Source organism: Pelodiscus sinensis, chromosome 29 (assembly GCF_049634645.1).
Source record: "Pelodiscus sinensis isolate JC-2024 chromosome 29, ASM4963464v1, whole genome shotgun sequence".
Classification (NCBI taxonomy): Eukaryota; Metazoa; Chordata; order Testudines; family Trionychidae; genus Pelodiscus; species Pelodiscus sinensis.
Window position 1 is genome coordinate 1876787 of NC_134739.1, and position 21820 is coordinate 1898606.

Sequence of the window (21820 nt, forward strand, 5' to 3'; positions counted from 1 at the left end):
GGGACAGACGGGGGGTAGACAGAGGGACAGACGGGAGTGTCTGGGTAGACAGGGACAGACGGGGGGGGTAGACAGGAGGGACAGACAGGTGTGTCTGGGTAGACAGGGACAGACGGGGGGTAGACAGAGGGACAGACGGGAGTGTCTGGGTAGACAGGGACAGACGGGGGGGGTAGGACAGAGGGACAGACAGGTGTGTCTGGGTAGACAGGGACAGACGGGGGGGTAGACAGAGGGGACAGACGGGAGTGTCTGGGTAGACAGGGACAGACGGGGGGGTAGACAGAGGGACAGACGGGAGTGTCTGGGTAGACAGGGACAGACGGGGGGTAGACAGAGGGACAGACGGGAGTGTCTGGGTAGACAGGGACAGACGGGGGGGTAGACAGAGGGACAGACGGGAGTGTCTGGGTAGACAGGGACAGACGGGGGGGTAGACAGAGGGACAGACAGGTGTGTCTGGGTAGACAGGGACAGACGGGAGTAGACATAGGGACAGACGGGAGTGTCTGGGTAGACAGGGACAGACGGGGGGGTAGACATAGGGACAGATAGGTGTGTCTGGGTAGACAGGGACAGACGGGGGGGTAGACAGAGGGACAGACCGGGAGTGTCTGGGTAGACAGGGACAGATGGGGGGGTAGACAGAGGGACAGACAGGTGTGTCTGGGTAGGCAGGGACAGAGCTAGCGCATCTCACCTATTACTTTCAGTTCACTTCCGCACGTGCGTGTCTGCCCCAGCTTGTGCACCAGGCTCTTATTCTCACACAGGTAAATCCCGTTGTCTTCTGGCTGGATTCTGCTGAGGATGATGGTCACCAAGGAGTCGTTCCTTTTCTCGTGCACCCGTGGGCCGGTCACGTCCAGCACCTGGGGCGTCTTGTCCTGCCCGCTGATTTTGTACCACTGCACCTCAGTGGAGTTGCGGGAGTGGCAGATGAAGTGAACCTGGGTGTTCTTCTTGGCGGCGATGTAACGAGGGTTGCTGCCGGAAGCTGGAGCAGGACGTATCTGAGGAGGAGACAAGCCAGTGACACCGGCGTGGGTTTGATTAGCTCCTCCTGTGCTGCCCTGTGCTGTCGTGGGATCATGGGAGCGTCTGCGGGCTGCTAATACAGCCCACGCCCTGGCCAAGGGGCTGGCCGACGCACACGGACCGCAGAAAGGCGGGTGAATGTACAGCGCACACGAGGACCAGAATGCTGTTGGGGTACAGACTGTGGCTTTGACTCTGTGTGCACCAAGCACAGGCCCCACTTCTGGGCGTGCATCGGGCACGGGGCATGTGCCAAAGCCCCGCAGCACTCCTGAGAGTTCAGGCCTTAAACACAAAGTAAGTGAAGATGTTCACCAAGCTCTCACAGGACTGCTGATGTGATTCCCCTGCAGCACACCTACTGCTGCTCCTACACTGCACGGCACCATTAACTTCCCCCCACTGCACCCCCCGCTGCATGCTACACTGCACGGCACCATTAACTCCCCCCACCGCACCCCCCGCTGCATGCTACACTGCACGGCACAATTAACTCCCCCCACCGCACCCCCCGCAGCATGCTACACTGCACGGCACCATTAACTCCCCTCCACCGCACCCCCCGCTGCATGCTACACTGCACCGCACCATTAACTCCCCCCCCACTGCACACCTCACTGCACACCTCACTGCATACTACACTGCATGGCACCATTAACTCCCTGTCCCTGCACACCTGACTGCATGCTACACTGCACGGCACCATTAACTCCCCTCCATTGCCCCCCGCTGCATGCTACACTGCACGGCACCATTAACTCCCCCCCCCACTGCACAACTCACTGCACACCTCACTGCATACTACACTGCACGGCACCATTAACTCCCTGTCCTTGCACACCTCACTGCACGCTACACTGCACGGCACCATTAACTCCCCCCCCCACTGCACACCTCACTGCATACTACACTGCATGGCACCATTAACTCCCTGTCCCTGCACACCTGACTGCATGCTACACTGCACGGCACCATTAACTCCCTCTCATTGCACACCTGACTGCGTGCTACACTGCTTGGCACCATTAACTTCCTCTCACTCCACAGCCCACTGCACGCTACACTGCACATCACAGTGTATATTACACTGCACAGCACCATTAACTCCCTCCCACCGAACACTATACTTCACAGCACCATAAATTCCCTCTCATTGCACATCCTACTGAATGTTACACTGCACAGCACCACTACAATATTTCAATGTTAGCTTATGTGCCTAATGATTGGGAGATAGCTAAGGTGATGCCAATATTTAAAAAGGCCTCTAGAGGTGATCCCTGCAATTACAGGCCGGTAAGTCTAATGTCTGTTCCGGGCAAATTAGTTGAAACTATAGTAAAGAATAAAGTTGTCAGACATATGGATGAACATAATTTGTTGGTGGAAAGTCACCATGGTTTGTGGACAAGGGGAATCCAGTGGATAGAGTATACTTAGATTTCCAGAAAGCTTTTGACAAGGTCCCTCACCAAAGGCTCTTAAGTCAAGTAAGTTGTCATGGGATAAGAGGGAAGATCCTTTCATGGATTGATAACTGGTTAAAAGACAGGAAACAAAGGGTAGGAATAAATGGTCAGTTTTCAGAGTGGAGAAAGGTAACTAGTGGGGTCTCCCAAGGGTCTGCCCTGAGACCCATCCTATTCAACCTGTGTATAAATGATCTAGAGAAAGGGGTAAACAATGCAGTGGCAAAATTTGCAGATGATCCCAAACTGCTCAAGATAGTTAAGACCAAAGCAGACTGAGAAGAACTTCAAGAAGATCTCACCAAACTAAGTGACTGGACATCAAAATGGCAAATGAAATTTAATGGTGATCAATGTAAAGTAACGCACATTGGAAAAAATAATCCCAACTAGACATACAATATGATGGGGACTAATTTAGCTACAACTACTCAAGAGGGAGATCTTGGTGTCACTGTGGCTAGCTCTTTGAAAACATCGACTCAGTGTGCAGTGGCAGTCAAAAAAGCAAACAGAATGTTAGGAATCATTACAAACGGGAGAGTAAGACAGAGAATATCTTATTGCCTCTCTATAAAACAATGATGCCACCCACATCTTGAATACTGCATACAGATGTGGTCGCCTCATCTCAAAAAAAGACCTCTTGGCATTGGAAAAGGTTCAGAAAAGGGCAATAAAAATGCTGAGGGGTTTGGAACGGGTCCCATATGAAGAAAGATTAAAGAGTCTGGGACTTTTCATCTTAGAAAAGAGGAGGCTAAGGGGGGATATGATAGGATATGATAGCGGTCTAACGCAAAGGTTGGAACAGATAACGGAGGTTGGGAGATAGTCATGGGAAGGTTTGGATTCGGAGAAAGAAATGAACAAGGCGAGAAACTACTAGGCTGCGTCTAGACTGGCAAGTTTTTCTGCAAAAGCAGGTGCTTTTGCGGAAAAACTTGCCAGCTGTCTACACTGGCCGCTTGAATTTCCGCAAGAACACGGACGATCTCATGTAAGATTGTCAGTGTTCTTGCGGAAATGCTATGCTGCTCCATTCGGGCAAAAGCCCTCTTGCGCAAATGCTTTTGCGCAAGAGGGCCAGTGTAGACAACGCGGTATTGTTTTGCTCAAAAAAGCCCCAATGGCGAAAATGGCGATTGGGGCTTTCTTGTGCAAAACCGCGTCTAGATTGGCATGGACGCTTTTCCACAAAAAGTGCTTTTGTGGAAAAGCATCCGTGCCAATCTAGACGCTCTTTTCCACAAATGCTTTTAATGGAAAAACTTTTCCGTTAAAAGCATTTGCGGAAAATCATGCCAGTCTAGACATAGCCCTAGAGTTTGCCATGGAGCATGAGATGGTGATCTGCAACATGAGATTCCAACAAAAGGACTGTAGGAAGTGGACATGGCACTCTTACGACGGGAAGTCCAGGAATAGGATAGATATGCGCTTGATAAGAAGAAGATGGGTAACATCAGTACAGCAATGCCAAACTTTCCAAGGAGCAGATATGGACTCAGGCCACAGTCTAGTGACTGCAAACATCAAGATGAAACTTAAGAGAAAGTACAAGACACAATTTAAGAAACGAAGAAACGTGGCAAAGCCAGGCAAGGAAGAAATAGGGAACGCGTACAGAGTTTGAACAGTGCTTGAAGAGAAGATCAGGAATGCGGGCACGGAGAAAGACCTAGATAAGAAAGTCGAAGGGATAGCCATGGCAATAGAAGAGGCAATTGAGCAGATGGTTCTGGAAGAAGAGAAGATCAATAAGAAGTGGATTACACAAGAGACACTGAAGTTGGTCCAAGAGAAGAGAGCACTGAAGATCAGAAGGGATGTCTCCGAGCGGGCGGAACAGCAATATAAAGTGACATACAACGAGGTAAGGAAAGCGGCCAGAATGGCTAAGGGAAGTGGTTAGAGGAGCGTGCGAAGATACAGAGAGGTATTGCAGCAAGTGTAAGATCAAGGAGGTGTATAAGCTGATGAGGAATATTAATAGGAAGTGGCAGCCGGAGCAGATGGCGATCAAAGACGAGAATGATAAGGTGCTCATGAACAAGGAGGCAGTTGTGCAGCAATGGACGAGATATTGTACCAATCTGAACAAAGCACAGTCGGACCCGAGTATCTCAAGAAAGGCAGCACTTTGAAGTGCAAGAACTACAGAACGATTGCCTGAACGAGTCATTTAGGCAAGGTACTGATGGTGATACTGACGGAGAGACTGAGATTGCAGATAGAAGAACATCTAGCGGATGAGCAAGCGGGATTCAGGGAAGCTAGAAGTACCATACAGCAGATATTGGCACTAAGATTGAGAGCAGAGAAAGCTCAGCAAAAGAACAAGAACATCTACAATTGCTTTGTCGATTTTCAGAAGGCCTTTGACAGTCTAGTTCTGAAAGTGACTTGGGCGGTGCTACAGTGGTATGGAGAGGATAGCAGACCGATACAGTTGTTGAAGGGTATCCACGCTCATGCGGAGGCAGCGGTGAGAACATGCAGAGAGTTGGGAAGTTGGTTTAGAACGACTAGAGGTACGAGACAAGGAGAGCTGATATTGCTGAGTACTTTTGTCACGCACCTAGAGAGAGAGATGGACAAGATCAAGGAAGAGGTAGGAGGGATATCGGTGCATGGGATGAGAATTAACAACTTGAGGTTCGCGGATGATATCATTATCATCGAGGAAGATGAAGAGAAGCTAACGAGAAAGCTGCAGGTGCTAAACGAGGAAGGGAAGTGGTATGGACTGATTATGAATATCGATAAAACAAAGACAATGGTATTTGGAGATAAGGAAATAGGAAGGAAGATCAGTGTAGATGGGATCAAACTAGAGACGTTCACGTATCTGGGGAGCAAAATATCGTATGATCTAGGCTGTAAGAAAGAAATAGCGACTAGAATAGCGAAAGCAAGAATGAGTTTGAAGGCGATGGATAAGAGCTGGAAAAGTAAAGCGATAGCTTAGGAACGAAGCTGAGCATCTTGAAAACGTGTGTATTTAGCAGCATGTTGTACGGATGTGAGACATGGGTGATGATGAAAGATTCGAAGAGAAGGATCTTGGCGTTCGAGAGGAGTTGTTCTAGAAAGATCCTGAGAATAGGATGGATGCAGAAGGTCACCAACGAGGAAGACACAGCTGAAAGAGAACCTACTGCAGAAGGTTAGACAGCGGAAGTTACAGCAGAATGAACGCCGAGTGCTGGGAGCCGCGAGGGGTCTCCGGGAGCGGCTGTCTGGGGGTTAAAGTCACTTTTGAGCTTCGCTACCTCCCTGGGACCGGCCGCGATTCTGCCCTGCCCTCCACCTCGGAACCTGTCGTCCCCAGCCCGCCCCGCTCGGGCAGCCCGGAGTCCTGGGGCCCGGCTCGGCGGGCGCGGAGCAGCCCCGTTCTCCTGACGCCGGGAGATCGGGCCCTAGGGGCCCCAGGCGGCCGCACCGGGGACCGGAGGCTGAGCTGTGGCTCGGGCGGGCGCTCCCTGCGGCAGGTCGGGGGCAGGCCCGAGGCGCCGGGCTCAGGGCTGTCTGGCGGCACTGACCTGGCGTCTGCAGGGTGGCGTTTCCGGAGTCCGCGATCTCCCCTGGAAGACAGGAGCAGAAGAGGAGAAGCTGGGAGCACGGGCAGTGCAGAGAGGCCACCCGCCCCCGGGGCATTGCCAGGCGGTGGGGCCGGGGCCCGCGGGGGCTGAGGGGCAGGTGGGCTCCATCCTCACTCCTCTCCCTGCATCGGCATCCGGAGCATTAGCTTCAGCTGGTTCGGCCACAAGCCTGAGGCCTGGAGCCTGTGGCCGTCCCCTGCTCTGCTACCGACTGTGGGACCTTGGGCAAGTCACCTGGTCTGGCTGGGCCTGGGTTCCTAGCCGAAAGCCCCTCCCCCGCCGGGTGCGAGCCTGCGAGCCGCTCTGAAGCGTGGAGGGAGCCCGGGCGAGCACCCCCCTCGCTCCCTGCAAAGCTGCTTCCACCAGACCCGGCGAGACACGTGCAGCCCGTAGGGCAGGACTTGCTGGGCCCACTGACGGCCTCACCCCACGCCCCGCGGGGCAGGGCCCCTCTACACAGGCTGCTCCCCACATGTCACCCCACTGAGGTAAACCCCCTCGGTCCCTGCGAGGCCACCTGGAGTCGGAATGGGGGTTAGTTCAGTGGCTGGAGGCGCAGACTCAGTCCTCTGGGGCCAGACTAAGCCTCTCTGGAGCTGTGCAAAGCGCTAGAGACACGGGGGCACTGAGCAAAGCGCTAGAGACACGGGGGCACTGTGCAAAGCGCTAGAGACACGGGGGCACTGAGCAAAGCGCTAGAGACACGGGGGCACTGTGCAAAGCGCTAGAGACACGGGGGCACTGTGCAAAGCGCTAGAGGCACGGGGGCACTGAGCAAAGCGCTAGAGACATGGGGGCACTGTGCAAAGCGCTAGAGACACGGGGGCACTGAGCAAAGCGCTAGAGACACAGGGGCACTGAGCAAAGCGCTAGAGACACGGGGGCACTGTGCAAAGCGCTAGAGACACGGGGGCACTGTGCAAAGCGCTAGAGACACGGGGGCACTGTGCAAAGCGCTAGAGACATGGGGACACTGTGCAAAGCGCTAGAGACACGGGGGCGTTGTGCAAAGCGCTAGAGGCACGGGGGCACTGAGCAAAGCGCTAGAGACACGGGGGCACTGAGCAAAGCGCTAGAGACACGGGGGCACTGTGCAAAGCGCTAGAGACACGGGGGCACTGAGCAAAGCGCGAGAGACACGGGGGCACTGTGCAAAGCGCTAGAGACATGGGGGCACTGAGCAAAGCGCTAGAGACACGGTGGCACTGAGCAAAGCGCTAGAGACACGGGGGCGTTGTGCAAAGCGCTAGAGACACGGTGGCACTGAGCAAAGCGCTAGAGACATGGGGGCACTGAGCAAAGCGCTAGAGACACGGGGGCGTTGTGCAAAGCGCTAGAGGCACGGGGGCACTGAGCAAAGCGCTAGAGACATGGGGGCACTGTGCAAAGCGCTAGAGACACGGGGGCGTTGTGCAAAGCGCTAGAGACATGGGGACACTGTGCAAAGCGCTAGAGACACGGGGGCGTTGTGCAAAGCGCTAGAGGCACGGGGGCACTGAGCAAAGCGCTAGAGACATGGGGGCGTTGTGCAAAGCGCTAGAGACATGGGGGCACTGAGCAAAGCGCGAGAGACACGGGGGCACTGTGCAAAGCGCTAGAGACATGGGGGCACTGAGCAAAGCGCGAGAGACACGGGAGCGTTGTGCAAAGCGCTAGAGACACGGGGGCACTGTGCAAAGCGCTAGAGACACGGGGGCACTGTGCAAAGCGCTAGAGACATGGGGGCACTGAGCAAAGCGCGAGAGACACGGGGGCACTGTGCAAAGCGCTAGAGACACGGGGGCACTGAGCAAAGTGCTAGAGACACGGGGGCGTTGTGCAAAGCGCTAGAGACACGGGGTCACTGAGCAAAGCGCTAGGGACACAGGGGCACTGTGCAAAGCGCTAGAGACATGGGGGCACTGTGCAAAGTGCTAGAGACATGGGGGCACTGTGCAAAGCGCTAGAGACACGGGGGCACTGAGCAAAGCGCGAGAGACACGGGGGCACTGTGCAAAGCGCTAGAGACACGGTGACATTATGCAAAGCACTAGCACCACGACAGCACTGTGCAAAGTGCTAGCACCACAGCAGACACTGCAAAGCTCTAGCGCCACAGCGGCACTGTGTACATAAATCTTTTTCACAGATGCATCCCCCCAGGAGGAGGTGGCATGGGACCGGGACTCGGGGTGTGTCCACACTGCAGCACGGCTGCGGTGGGGCAGGCCAGCTGAGACGTGCTGCCAGGGCTCCGCCGTGGGGCTAGGAAACACCGCGTGGAGCACGGGCCCTACAGCCCTCCCCCGAGTCGAGTGCCCTGGCCTGGAGATGCAGAGCCAGAGGCTTTCCAGTGCGCACCTCGTCCCTGCACAGTGGCCGGGCCCCTCCGCCCGGTCCCTGAGCTACAGCCCCGCCTCTGCCCCTGCAGCCTGCAGCACTTCCCCTGCGGCAGATGGGCAGGAAGCGCTGCTGTTTACAGTCGCTCCGGTGCACTCCTTCCTCGCGAGTGCTAGGACACTGGATCCGGCGGCCAGGTGCAGCCGGGCGCGAGCGCCAATAACAATGCATAGTCATGGCGGGGAATGGCGACACTCCCCCGGGCCGGGACACGGGATGCCTCTGCGTAGGAAGAACGCTCCCGAGCCACCTGTCACTCCTGCTGCCATGGGAAGAGGGGCCTCCAGGCATTTCACCCCCCGCGTCCCTGCCCTGGCTAACGGCGAGACCCCACCCCTGCCCCATTGGGCGAGTTGTGGCCAGTGCTCCCTCTAACCTTTTCTGTCCATGTGCGGAATAATTGTTTTTGATGTGCACCGAGGCATGTCAGACGTGCACCATCCGAGCCTGGCTGTGGGCGCTCTGCCAGTCAGCAGGGCAGCACTGGAACCTCTCCTGAGTGGCCACACCTCGCCCGCCTCACAGGGCCCCTGGCTGTCCTTGCCCAACGTTTCCCTTTGGGGCCCCAATGAGGAGACGTTACGCTGCCTGCGTAGCAAGCACTGGGCAGGGGCCTGCGTCTGCTTGGCTCCCTGCACTGGCCTCTCCCAACGTCCAGGGGCTCTCGCTGCCCCCGGGAAGTCGGCCGGGCTCCACGCCGGCTCCACAGGCCACACGGAGACCGGAAGGCACCTGGCCCAGGTGCCACCGGGCGCGTCACACAGCAGGGAGCCGAAGCCGGGTCTGAACCCAGGACCTGAGCGGCTGCGCCAGCGTCTCTCTCCCCGGCTGTTCGGGTGCCTGTTGCCGGGGTGAGCAAAGCGTGAAACCCAGCAGAGCCCGGAGCCACTGAGAGCCCTGCCCCCCCGGCTGCAGGTCGCTTTCCGGGCCCCGCCGAGGCCAGGCACCTGCCTTGCTGTGAGCTGGGAAGCGCCTGCCCCGGGCAGGTTTGCTGAGGCAAAGGGAGGCTGAAAGCGTCGGAGGTGGCGGGCGCTTGGGTGGAGCGGCCGGGACGCCCGAGTTACAGCCGAGAGCCCGGCTCCGGGGCCCTTCCGTAGCCAGCCCAGAGCCGGGCGCCCAGAGGGATTCCAGCGCTCGCCCACGGCCCGCCCGCGACCCCTACCTGTGATCAGCACCAGGAGGCAGAGCTGCGGGCGGAGCGCGACCAGCCTCTTGCACAGGGAAGCCATTTCTGAGGGGAAAGGGCAGGCAAACATCCAGCCCAGCCTGGCGCCGCGGCGGCAGAAGCTGCTCAGGCTCCAGCTGGCGTGAAAATGGCCCCGTGCTGCCAGAGCGAGACAGGACTTTCCGGGGCATGTAAATCAGGCCCCCGCGGGACGGCCCCGGCCTGCCAGCGGCACAGATGCAGATGTGGGCCGCGGCTCTGCACTTGAGCGCCCCTGCCCCCCCGCCAGACGCGCCAGCCGGGGAGGGGGGGCAGCCGAGTGTCTCGGGGTCTCGCTGGCCCAGCGGCAGGGGCGATGCCACGCCAAGAAGCCCAGCGCAGCCGCTGGCACGGTGGGAGGGCCCCTGGGGGACCCCGCCGGGCAGTCCGGGCTCGATCAGCGCTGGACAGACGCCTCCTGTGCGCCGACCAAGGGGGCAGCGACGCTGGTGTAGCCACGGTGGACCAGGTCCCCTGCAGACAGCAGCGCTAGTCATGTCCAGCAGCCGGGGCCTGGCCCCCCTCGCCGGCGCGGGACGTCACCCACAGCCGGGGCCTGGCCCCCCTCGTCGGCGCGGGACGTCACCCACAGCCGGGGCCTGGCCCTCCCTCACCGGCGCAGGACGTCACCCACAGCCGGGGCCTGGCCCCCCTCGTCGGCGCGGGACGTCACCCACAGCCGGGGCCTGGCCCTCCCTCACCGGCGCAGGACGTCACCCACAGCCGGGGCCTGGCCCCCCTCGCCGGCGCAGGACGTCACCCACAGCCGGGGCCTGGCCCCCCTCGCCGGCGCAGGACGTCACCCACAGCCGGGGCCTGGCCCCCCTCGCCGGCGCAGGACGTCACCCACAGCCGGGGCCTGGCCCCCCTCGCCGGCGCGGGACGTCACCCACAGCCGGGGCCTGGCCCCCCTCGTCGGCGCGGGACGTCACCCACAGCCGGGGCCTGGCCCTCCCTCACCGGCGCAGGACGTCACCCACAGCCGGGGCCTGGCCCCCCTCGTCGGCGCGGGACGTCACCCACAGCCGGGGCCTGGCCCTCCCTCACCGGCGCAGGACGTCACCCACAGCCGGGGCCTGGCCCCCCTCGCCGGCGCAGGACGTCACCCACAGCCGGGGCCTGGCCCCCCTCGCCGGCGCAGGACGTCACCCACAGCCGGGGCCTGGCCCCCCTCGCCGGCGCAGGACGTCACCCACAGCCGGGGCCTGGCCCCCCTCGCCGGCGCGGGACGTCACCCACAGCCGGGGCCTGGCCCCCCTCGCCGGTGCGGGACGTTACCCACAGCCGGGGCCTTGCCCCCCTCGCCGGCGCAGGACGTTACCCACAGCCGGGGCCTGGCCCCCCTCGTCGGCGCGGGACGTCACCCACAGCCGCGGCCTGGCCCCCCTCGCCGGCGCAGGACGTTACCCACAGCCGCGGCCTGGCCCCCCTCGCCGGCGCAGGACGTTACCCACAGCCGCGGCCTGGCCCCCCTCGCCGGCGCAGGACGTTACCCACAGCCGCGGCCTGGCCCCCCTCGCCGGCGTGGGGCGTCACGGTGACGGACCGGGCCGTGTCTGGGCACAGCTGAGGGCATCCGCTCAGGGCGAATTGCTCAAATCCGGGGCTCCTTACAGCCCCCCTGACTGGTGACCTCTCCAAACAGGCCACAAACCAGTCTCAGAGAGCACTTCAGCTGCCTGCCTGAAGCCTCCCGAGCAAAACCCCTCCGGCACCCCAGCAATATCCGTGCCCCAGATGGCCCCGGGCCTATACACAGGTGGGGGGTCCTAACACCCAATCCCACCTACCCCGAACAAGTTCTGTCCGGTTCCAAGAAACCAGCCACAGATCCCTGGTCAATTTACCCTCTGGATCTTACCCACAAATCACGCTGGGCCAATCCTTTAGAATCTATATCTAAAGGTTTATTATTACAAGAAAGAAAAGCCTGAGAGTAAGGTTATTAAAGTACAGTACGTTGCATGCACCGAATCTCCCAGTTCTCGATGCAGGCTCTAGCAGAGATGTTACAGCTGCTGGTTTAAAAGTTCTTATTGCACATCCTACGATCAGGATGGGTTCACAGGTCTTCCGGGCTCTTCGATCCCTGCAGTGCTGCCTCTGGGATGAAGTGCTGAGCTGAGAACAGAATGGCCTCGACCACATGGCCTCTTTATACTCCTTCCTGGCCTCTTCTGGTCTCAGCCGGTCACCTGGTCCTCAGCCTCTCTGCTGGCAGCTCTTGGGTCTCCGCCCTCCTGCTTTAGGTGTGTCTTTGGGCCATCAAGGGCCATTGTTCCACAGGGCTTCACTACTCAGCCTGTCCATAGCCATGCTCAACCACATTCACAGAAATATTCAGCTTCCACACAGATTACAGATTCCTACCTACACACACAGACATTCTACACTCACATAAATAGCGTACACAGGATCAACAAACAATAATCTCCCATTCAATACCCCACATGGCTCCCTTTCATACCAATTCCTGGGGCCAACACCCCCACCTAGGGGTGCAGCAACGATCTGGCTGCTTCCCTCCAATTCAGTAATGTGACAGTCACCCACAGCCGGGGCCTGGCCCCCCTCGCCGGCGCAGGACGTCACCCACAGCCGGGGCCTGGCCCCCCTCGCCGGCGCGGGACGTCACCCACAGCCGGGGCCTGGCCCCCCTCGCCGGTGCGGGACGTCACCCACAGCTGGGGCCTGGCCCCCCTCGCCGGCGCGGGACGTCACCCACAGCTGGCGCCTGGCCCCCCTCGTCGGCGCGGGACATCACCCACAGCCGGGGCCTGGCCCCTCTCGCCAGCGCGGGACGTCACCCACAGCTGGGGCCTGGCCCCCCTCGCCGGCGCGGGACGTCACCCACAGCTGGCGCCTGGCCCCCCTCGTCGGCGCGGGACGTCACCCACAGCCGGGGCCTGGCCCCCCTCGCCGGCGCGGGACGTCACCCACAGCTGGGGCCTGGCCCCCCTCGCCGGCGCGGGACGTCACCCACAGCTGGGGCCTGGCCCCCCTCGCCGGCGCGGGACGTCACCCACAGCCGGGGCCTGGCCCCCCTCGCCGGCGCAGGACGTCACCCACAGCCGGGGCCTGGCCCCCCTCGCCGGCGCAGGACGTCACCCACAACTGGGGCCTGGCCCCCCTCGCCGGCGCAGGACGTCACCCACAGCCGGGCCTGGCCCCCCGCGCCGGTGCGGGACGTCACCCACAGCTGGGGCCTGGCCCCCCTCGCCGGCGCGGGATGTCACCCACAGCTGGGGCCTGGCCCCCCTCGCCGGCGCGGCATGTCACCCACAGCCGGGGCCTGGCCCCCCTCGCCGGCGCGGGATGTCACCCACAGCTGGGGCCTGGCCCCCCTCGCCGGCGCGGCATGTCACCCACAGCTGGGGCCTGGCCCCCCTCGCCGGCGCGGCATGTCACCCACAGCTGGGGCCTGGCCCCCCTCGCCGGCGCGGCATGTCACCCACAGCCCGGGCCTGGCCCCCCTCGCCGGCGCGGGACGTCACCCACAGCTGGGGCCTGGCCCCCCTCGCCGGCGCGGGACGTCACCCACAGCTGGCGCCTGGCCCCCCCTCGCCGGCGCGGGACGTCACCCACAGCCGGGGCCTGGCCCCCCTCGCCGGCGCGGGATGTCACCCACAGCTGGGGCCTGGCCCCCCTCGCCGGCGCGGGACGTCACCCGCAGCCGGGGCCTGGCCCCCCTCGCCGGCGCAGGACGTCACCCACAACTGGGGCCTGGCTCCCCTCGCCGGCGCAGGACGTCACCCACAGCCAGGGCCTGGCCCCCCTCGCCGGCGCGGGACGTCACCTGCAGCCAGGGCCTGGCCCCCCTCGCCGGTGCGGGACGTCACCCACAGCCGGGGCCTGGCCCCCCTCGCCGGCGCGGGACATCACCCACAGCCGGGGCCTGGCCCCCCTCGCCGGCGCGGGACGTCACCCGCAGCTGGCGCCTGGCCCCCCCTCGCCGGCGCGGGACGTCACCCACAGCCGGGGCCTGGCCCCCCTCGCCGGCGCGGGACGTCACCCACAGCCGGGGCCTGGCCCCCCTCGCCGGCGCGGGACGTCACACACAGCTGCGGCCTGGCCCCCCTCGCCGGCACGGGACGTCACCCACAGCCGGGGCCTGGCCCCCCTCGCCGGCGCGGCACGTCACCCACAGCCAGGGCCTGGCCCCCCTCGCCGGTGCGGGACGTCACCCACAGCTGCGGCCTGGCCCCCCTCGCCGGCGCGGGACGTCACCCACAGCCGGGGCCTGGCCCCCCTCGCCGGCGCGGCACGTCACCCACAGCCAGGGCCTGGCCCCCCTCGCCGGCGCAGGACGTCACCCACAGCCGCGGCCTGGCCCCCCTCGCCGGTGCGGGACGTCACCCACAGCTGCGGCCTGGCCCCCCTCGCCGGCGCGGGACGTCACCCACAGCCGGGGCCTGGCCCCCCTCGCCGGCGCGGCACGTCACCCACAGCCAGGGCCTGGCCCCCCTCGCCGGCGCAGGACGTCACCCACAGCCGGGGCCTGGCCCCCCTCGCCGGCGCAGGACGTCACCCACAGCCGCGGCCTGGCCCCCCTCGCCGGTGCAGGACGTCACCCACAGCCGGGGCCTGGCCCCCCTCGCCGGTGCGGGACGTCACCCACAGCCGGGGCCTGGCCCCCCTCGCCGGCGCGGGACGTCACCCACAGCCGGGGCCTGTTTTAACGGGAACCTGGGTTCTTTGCCAGGAGCCAAAGCCCCTTGAGGGGCGCCTGCGCCCACTCCCCACCCAGCACCCCAGGGGCCCAGGAGCGGTGGGGCTCCCCGCGGGCCCCGGAGGAACGGCGGGAGGCGGCCCATGCAAAGGAAGCACCGGGGGCTGCCCGCCGGGGACGCTCCCAGGGGGTCGTGGGTTGTGCAGAAAAGCCCCTCTAGGGCTGCTCTCTGGTTTGGCCCCTCCTAGTCCATGGGGAGGGTGCTCAGGTCCGGAGTGAGCATGTGTGTGCGTGTCCGTGTGTGCGTCTGTGTATGTGTCTGTGTGTGCGTGTCTGTGTGTGTCCCAGCTGTTTACTACTAGAGGCTGGAGAGCGTGTGTGTGTCTGTGTGTGGGTCTGTCTACACTACAAAGTTAATTCGAACTAACAGACGTGAGTTCGAATTAACTTTGATAGGCGCTACACAGACAAACTGCTAGTTCGAACTTAATTCGAACTAGCGGAGCGCTTAATTGGAACTAGGTAAACCTCATTCTACGAGGACTAACGCCTAGTTCGAATTAACTAGTTCGAATTAAGGGCTGTGTAGCCACTTCATTTGAACTAGCGGGAGGCTAGCCCTCCCCAGCTTGCCCTGGTGGCCACTCTGGGCCAAACCAGGGAAACTCGTCTGCCTCCCTCCCGGCCCCGGAGCCCTTAAAGAGGCATGGTCTGGCTACAGTGCCCGTGCCAGGTGCAAGCCTGCCAGCACCCAGCCAGCAGACCCTGCACCTGGCACAGCACGAGCCAGCCACCCGCTGCCACCCAGCCCTCCGCCTCTTCCCGGGACCAGGCTGGCGGCTCCCGGGAGCCTGCCCACGTCCGCAAGAGGCGGGCACCCGCCTGGTCTAGTGCGGACATCATGGACCTCATCGAGGTTTTGGGGGGAAGCCTCCAATGTCCATGACCTCCGCACTAGGCACAGGAAAGTGGCCGTCTAGGGCAGGAGAGCTGCCAACCTGGCCACCCTGGAGCAGGTTTGCATGAAAATCAAGGTGGTCGAGTGAGACCCCGACCCTGAGCCCAGAGCTTAGAACATAAAAACATAAGAACGGCCGTACTGGGTCAGACCAAAGGTCCATCTAGCCCAGTAGCCTGGCTGCCGACAGTGGCCAACACTAGGTACCCTGGAGGGGATGGACCAAAGACAATGACCAAGCTATTTGTCTCGTGCCATCCATCTCCAGCCTTCCACAAACAGAGGCCAGGGACACCATTTCTACCCCCTGGCTAATACCACTCCATGGACCCAACCTCCATGAATTTATCTCACTTCCCTTTAAACTCTGTTCTAGTTCTAGCCTTCACAGCCTCCTGCAGCAAGGAGTTCCACAGGTTGACTATTTGCTTTGTGAAGAAGAACTTTCTGTTATTAGTTTGAAGCCTGCTACCCATTCCTTTCCTTTGGTGTCCTCTAGTCCTTCTATTATGGGAGCTAATGAAGAACTTTTCTTTATGCACCCTCTCCACACCACTCATGATTTTATAGACCTCTATCCTATCCCCCCTCCATCTCCTCTTTTCTAAGCTGAGAAGTCCCAGTCTCTTTAGCCTCTCTTCATATGGGACCTGTTCCAAACCCCTGATCATTTTAGTTGCCCTCCCCTCTCCCACCCTCTCTCTTCCCCTCTCCCACCTCCTTTTCCCAGTCTCCCCAAGTTTTATTCAATATAGAGAGTTTCTATTTTTGAACACACGTGTCCTTTATTTTGTACATCAGGAAGGGGGTCTAGGGAGGGGTGAGTGGAAGGAGGTGAGGGAGGAATGGGGTACGAGCCCCCAATGGGGAGGACTGGGGTGGCTCTGCAGGATCCTCGGGGTGGAAGCTCTCCTGCAGCCCCCCGATTGACACCCCCCAGATGGCAGCCTGCGGCAAGTGCAGCCGGGCTGATGGCCGAGTGCTGTGATGTGCCGAGTGCGGGCACTCAGGGCACTCCAAGCCAGGACTGCTTTGCTGTCCTTCATCGAGGTAGACAAGCAAGCGGGGAACCCTGACAACTGTCTGTCTGGGGTGCAGGTCGGGTCCCTTTAAGCACAGCCCTGGGCTAGCCTGAGACAGCAGCTCCACGCTCTAAGTCCTCCTCTGATGCCCTGCCGGCACTGCTTCCGGCCATCCTTAACCCTGGTTCAGGGTCCACTCTGTGTGGACTTGCTAGTTCGAATTAGCAAAACGCTAATTCGAACTAGTTTTTAGGTCTAGATGCGCTCGTTCGAATTAGCTTAGTTCGAATTAACCCCTGTGTGTGGTGGCGGGGTGGGGTTCCCCCTCCTCCTGCACCCCCGTAGTGGCACGAACAGCCAGTAGAACAGAGGGAGTGTATTGCTCCTCCAGGATACAGCCCAGCACAGGTGGAATCTGGTTCCAGGGCAGGCCTAGGACGCCTCAGCCCCCCTTGAGATGGGGGAGACTGGGCCCCTAAATCCCAGCCGTTGCCTAGGCTGCTTCCTCCATGATACCAGACAGAAATTGCCCAACTTCCAGCCCTGCCCCCCAGCCAGGGGCTGCCCTCCGCCTGCCTCCCTTTGTTCCTCTCCCTGGGAGGTAACTGGTCGGACAGGTCACCTGCCTGGCCCGTCAGCTACTCTGCTGGGCTGGGCTACAGACAGGAACCAGTGGGGTCACCCACAGCCCAAGCCCAGCAACCAGCAAGGTACCAACACTAGGGCACACTGTGTCTGTCCCAGCTCTCTACTACAAGAGCCTGGAGAGTGTGTGTCTGTGTGTGTGTGTGTGTGTGTGTGTGTGTGTGTGTGTGTGTGTGTGTGTGTGTCCCAGCTCTCTACTACAAGAGCCTGGAGAGTGTGTGTCTGTGTGTGTGTGTGTGTGTGTGTGTGTGTGTGTGTGTGTGTGTGTCTGTGTGTGTGTCTGTCCCAGCTCTTTACTACAAGAGCCTGGAGAGTGTGTGTGTCTGTGTGTGTGTCTGTGTGTGTGTCTGTGTGTGTGTGTGTCTGTCCCAGCTCTTTACTACAAGAGCCTGGAGAGTGTGTGTGTCTGTGTGTGTGTCTGTGTGTGTGTCTGTGTGTGTGTGTGTCTGTCCCAGCTCTTTACTACAAGAGCCTGGAGAGTGTGTGTGTGTGTGTGTGTGTGTGTGTGTGTGTGTGTGTCTGTCCCAGCTCTCTACTACAAGAGCCTGGAGAGTGTGTGTGTCTGTGTGTGTGTCTGTGTGTGTGTGTGTGTGTGTGTGTGTGTGTGTCTGTGTGTGTGTGTGTCTGTCCCAGCTCTTTACTACAAGAGCCTGGAGAGTGTGTGTGTCTGTGTGTGTGTCTGTGTGTGTGTGTGTGTGTGTGTGTCTGTGTGTGTGTGTGTGTGTCTGTGTGTCTGTGTGTGTCCCAGCTCTTTACTACAAGAGCCTGGAGAGTGTGTGTGTGTGTGTGTGTGTGTGTCTGTGTGTGTCCCAGCTCTTTACTACAAGAGCCTGGAGAGTGTGTGTGTCTGTGTGTGTGTCTGTGTGTGTGTGTGTGTGTGTGTGTGTGTCTGTGTGTGTCCCAGCTCTTTACTACAAGAGCCTGGAGAGTGTGTGTGTGTGTGTGTGTGTGTCTGTGTGTGTGTGTCTGTGTGTGTGTGTGTGTCCCAGCTGTTTACTACAACAGCCTGGAGTGTGTGTGTCTGTGTGTGTGTGTCTGTGTCTGTCCCAGCTGTTTACTACAAGAGCCTGGAGAGTGTGTGTGTCTGTGTGTGTGTCTGGGTTTGTCTGTGTGTGTGTGTCTGTGTCTGTCCCAGCTCTTTACTACAAGAGCCTGGAGAGTGTGTGTGTGTGTCTGTGTCTGTCCCAGCTGTTTACTACAAGAGCCTGGAGAGTGTGTGTGTCTGTGTGTGTGTCTGTGTGTCTGTGTCTGTGTGTGTCTGTGTCTGTCCCAGCTGTTTACTACAACAGCCTGGAGTGTGTGTGTGTGTGTGTGTGTGTGTGTGTCTGTGTCTGTCCCAGCTGTTTACTACAACAGCCTGGAGTGTGTGTGTCTGTGTGTGTGTCTGTGTGTGTGTGTGTGTCTGTCCCAGCTGTTTACTATAAGAGCCTAGAGTGTGTGTGTGTCTGTGTGTCTGTGGGTGTGTGTCCCCCAGCTGTTTACTAGAAGAGCCTAGAGCGTGTGTGTCTGTGTCCCAGCTGTTTACTAGAAGAGCCTAGAGCGTGTGTGTGTCTGTGTGTGTCTGTCTGTATGTGTGTATCCCAGCTGTTTACTAGAAGAGCCTAGAGTGTGTGTGTGTCCCAGCTGTTTACTAGAAGAACCTAGAGCGTGTGTGTCTGTGTGTGTGTGTGTGTGTGTCCCCAAGCTGTTTACTACAAGAGCCTGGAGAGTGTGTGTCTGTGTGCGTGTCTGTCCCAGCTGTTTACTAGAAGAGCCTAGAGAGTGTGTGTGTCTGTGTGTGTGTGTGTGTGTGTGTGTCCCAGCTGTTTACTAGAAGAGGCTAGGGTGTGTGTGTGTGTGTGTGTGTGTGTGTGTGTGTGTGTGTCTGTGTGTATGTGTCCACCAGCTGTTTACTACAAGAGCCTGGAGAGTGTGTGTCTGTGTGTGTGTCTGTCCCAGCTGTTTACTAGAAGAGCCTAGAGTGTGTGTGTGTCTGTGTGTCTCTGTGTGTGTGTGTGTGTGTGTGTGTGTGTGTCCCAGCAGTTTACGAGAAGTGCCTAGAGCGTGTGTGTGTCTGTGTGTGTCCCAGCTGTTTACTACAAGAGCCTGGAGAGTGTGTGTCTGTGTGTGTGTCTGTCCCAGCTGTTTACTAGAAGAGCCTAGAGTGTGCGTGTGTCTCTGTGTGTGTGTCTGTCCCAGCTGTTTACTAGAAGTGCCTAGAGCGTGTGTGTGTCTGTGTGTGTCTGTGTGTGTGTCTGTCCCAGCTGTTTTCTAGAAGAGCCTAGAGAATGTGTGTGTGTGTGTGTGTGTGTCCCAGCTGTTTACTAGAAGTGCCTAGAGCGTGTGTGTCTCTGTGTGTGTGTGTGTGTGTGTGTGTGTGTGTGTGTGTGTGTCTCCCAGCTGTTTACTACAAGAGCCTGGAGAGTGTTTGTCTGTGTGTGTGTCTGTCCCAGCTGTTTACAAGAAGAGCCTAGAGTGTGTGTGTGTCCCAGCTGTTTACTAGAAGTGCCTAGAGCGTGTGTGTCTCTGTGTGTGTGTGTGTGTGTGTGTGTGTGTGTGTGTGTGTGTGTGTGTGTGTCTCCCAGCTGTTTACTACAAGAGCCTGGAGAGTGTTTGTCTGTGTGTGTGTCTGTCCCAGCTGTTTACAAGAAGAGCCTAGAGTGTGTGTGTGTCCCAGCTGTTTACTAGAAGTACCTAGAGCATGTGTGTGACTGTGTGTGTCTGTGTGTGTCTGTCCCAGCTGTTTGCTAGAAGAGCCTAGCGTGTGTGTGTGTCTGTGTGTGTCTGTGTGTGTGTGTGTGTGTCCCAGCTGTTTACTAGAAGTGCCTAGAGCGTGTGTGTCTCTGTGTGTGTGTGTGTGTGTGTGTGTGTGTCTCCCAGCTGTTTACTACAAGAGCCTGGAGAGTGTTTGTCTGTGTGTGTGTCTGTCCCAGCTGTTTACAAGAAGAGCCTAGAGTGTGTGTGTGTCCCAGCTGTTTACTAGAAGTGCCTAGAGCATGTGTGTGACTGTGTGTGTCTGTGTGTGTCTGTCCCAGCTGTTTGCTAGAAGAGCCTAGCGTGTGTGTGTCTGTGTGTGTCTGTGTGTGTGTGTGTGTGTCCCAGCTGTTTACTACAAGAGCCTAGCGCGTGTTTGTGCCTTCCGCGGAAAGACGCCCAGCGTGCCCTGCCCTGGCGGGCGCGGCAGCCAGCAGCACATGCAGATGTGGCCTTTCGGGTCCCTATTCGGCGGGGCGTTGGGTTTCTCGGCGTCCTTGCAGCGGCTCTACCCCGACTGGAAAAAGGCCAAATCCCCTGAGCGCCCGTCTGGCTCCGGAGCCTTCTGTTCTGCACGCGAGGTGCCGGGCCGGGCGCGCCGACCATCCGCCAGGCTCCGTGTCGCGGCTCCTGGCGCGCCCTGCCCATGGCACGCACGGCTGGGCGGCAGGGCCAGCTCCTGGGCTTCCTCCCCGGCCCGCACGTCCGCACTGGGGCGGAAGCCTGGGCCCAGCTCTCGCACCCGGCTGGGCCCCTCTGCACGGCGCAGCCCCCGAGTCCGCAGCGCACACGGCAGGGCCGGGAACGAGCCCAGGCACCGGAACCAGGCCTCAGGCAGGCCGCCCTCCTAGCCCTGTTGCTGCCCGGCGGCTCCCCCTCCCAGCCCTGTGCCTGGGCTGGATTCCTGGCGCCCTGCCCGGAGCCCTGCCCCTGCCCCTGCCCCTGCCCCAGCTGTGGCCCCAGCTTCAGGCTCTTTGGTCAATCTGCAGCCCCCCTTGGAGCCACGGCCCCCAGCTTGGGGGGGGGGCAATGGGGTGCACATGGGGGTGGGGGAAGCGACTCCCAGTCTCTGAAAACTTCGAGCAGCACTGGATCTCTGTGTGGGCAGAGCGAGACGGGGCTCAGACACGAGACACCCACTGGGCTTTGTGTGCTGAGCAGCCAGACCCCCGGCCTGTGGGGCAGCGCCCTGTGCTCTTGCCTGCCTGAGGGTCTCAGCTGGGGGACCTGCAGCGGGGTGGGGGGGGCTCCTAGCTCCCTGCAGCGAGGAGGGGGGAGGGGCTCCTAGCTCCCTTCAGCGGGGGGGGGGGTGATGGTGTGTTGGGGTCCCTCGCCTCCTGCACCCCCGAAATGGCACGAACAGACTCCACCAGCCGGTAGAAAGGAGGGAGTTTATTGCTTCTCCAGGATACAGCCCAGCACAGATGTCACCAGGTTACAGGGCAGGCCTAGGATGCCTCAGCCCCCCTTGATATGGGGGGGGGTCTCGGCTTCTAAACCCCCCAGCCTGTTGCTGAGGCTGCTTCCTCCATGCTCCCAGACAGAAACTAACTCACCCTCCTCCAGCCCTGCCCCCAGCCAGGGCAGCATCCACCTTCCTTTGTTCCTCCCCATGAGGGGTGGCTGGTCAGACAGGTTTGGAGCCCCCTTTGCATAATGACCAGACAGCAGAGGTCGCCACAGCCCTAGCAAGGCCCCCCCACTGCGTCACAGGGGGCTCCTAGCTCCCTGCAGCGGGGGGGGGGGGGGGGTGGCTCCTAGCTCCCTGCAGCGGGGGGGTGGCTCCTAGCTCCCTGCAGCGGGGGGGGGGGCTCCTAGCTCCCTGCAGCGGGGGGTGGCTCCTAGCTCCCTGCAGCGGGGGGTGGCTCCTAGCTCCCTGCAGCGGGGGGGTGGCTCCTAGCTCCCTGCAGCGGGGGGTGGCTCCTAGCTCCCTGCAGCGGGGGGGGGGGCTCCTAGCTCCCTGCAGCGGGGGGGGGGGGCTCCTAGCTCCCTGAAGTGGGGGGGGCTCCTAGCTCCCTGCAGCGGGGGGGGGGGTGGCTCCTAGCTCCCTGCAGCGGGGGGGGGGCTCCTAGCTCCCTGCAGCGGGGGGGGGGGGCTC

At 60.5% G+C, this 21820-nt stretch overlaps 1 protein-coding gene across 1 annotated transcript in view; it reads right to left on the reverse strand.

Moving 5' to 3' along the window:
- CD79B (CD79b molecule) overlaps positions 1–9847 on the reverse strand; it is a 16218-nt gene extending 6371 nt beyond the window's left edge. The window contains 4 exon segments of the mRNA XM_075911295.1: positions 701–986; positions 988–1013; positions 6053–6094; positions 9654–9847. Of these exon segments, the coding sequence (XP_075767410.1) occupies positions 701–986; positions 988–1013; positions 6053–6094; positions 9654–9747 (448 nt within the window). The 5' untranslated portion in view covers positions 9748–9847.
- Positions 9848–21820: the final 11973 nt, after the last annotated feature.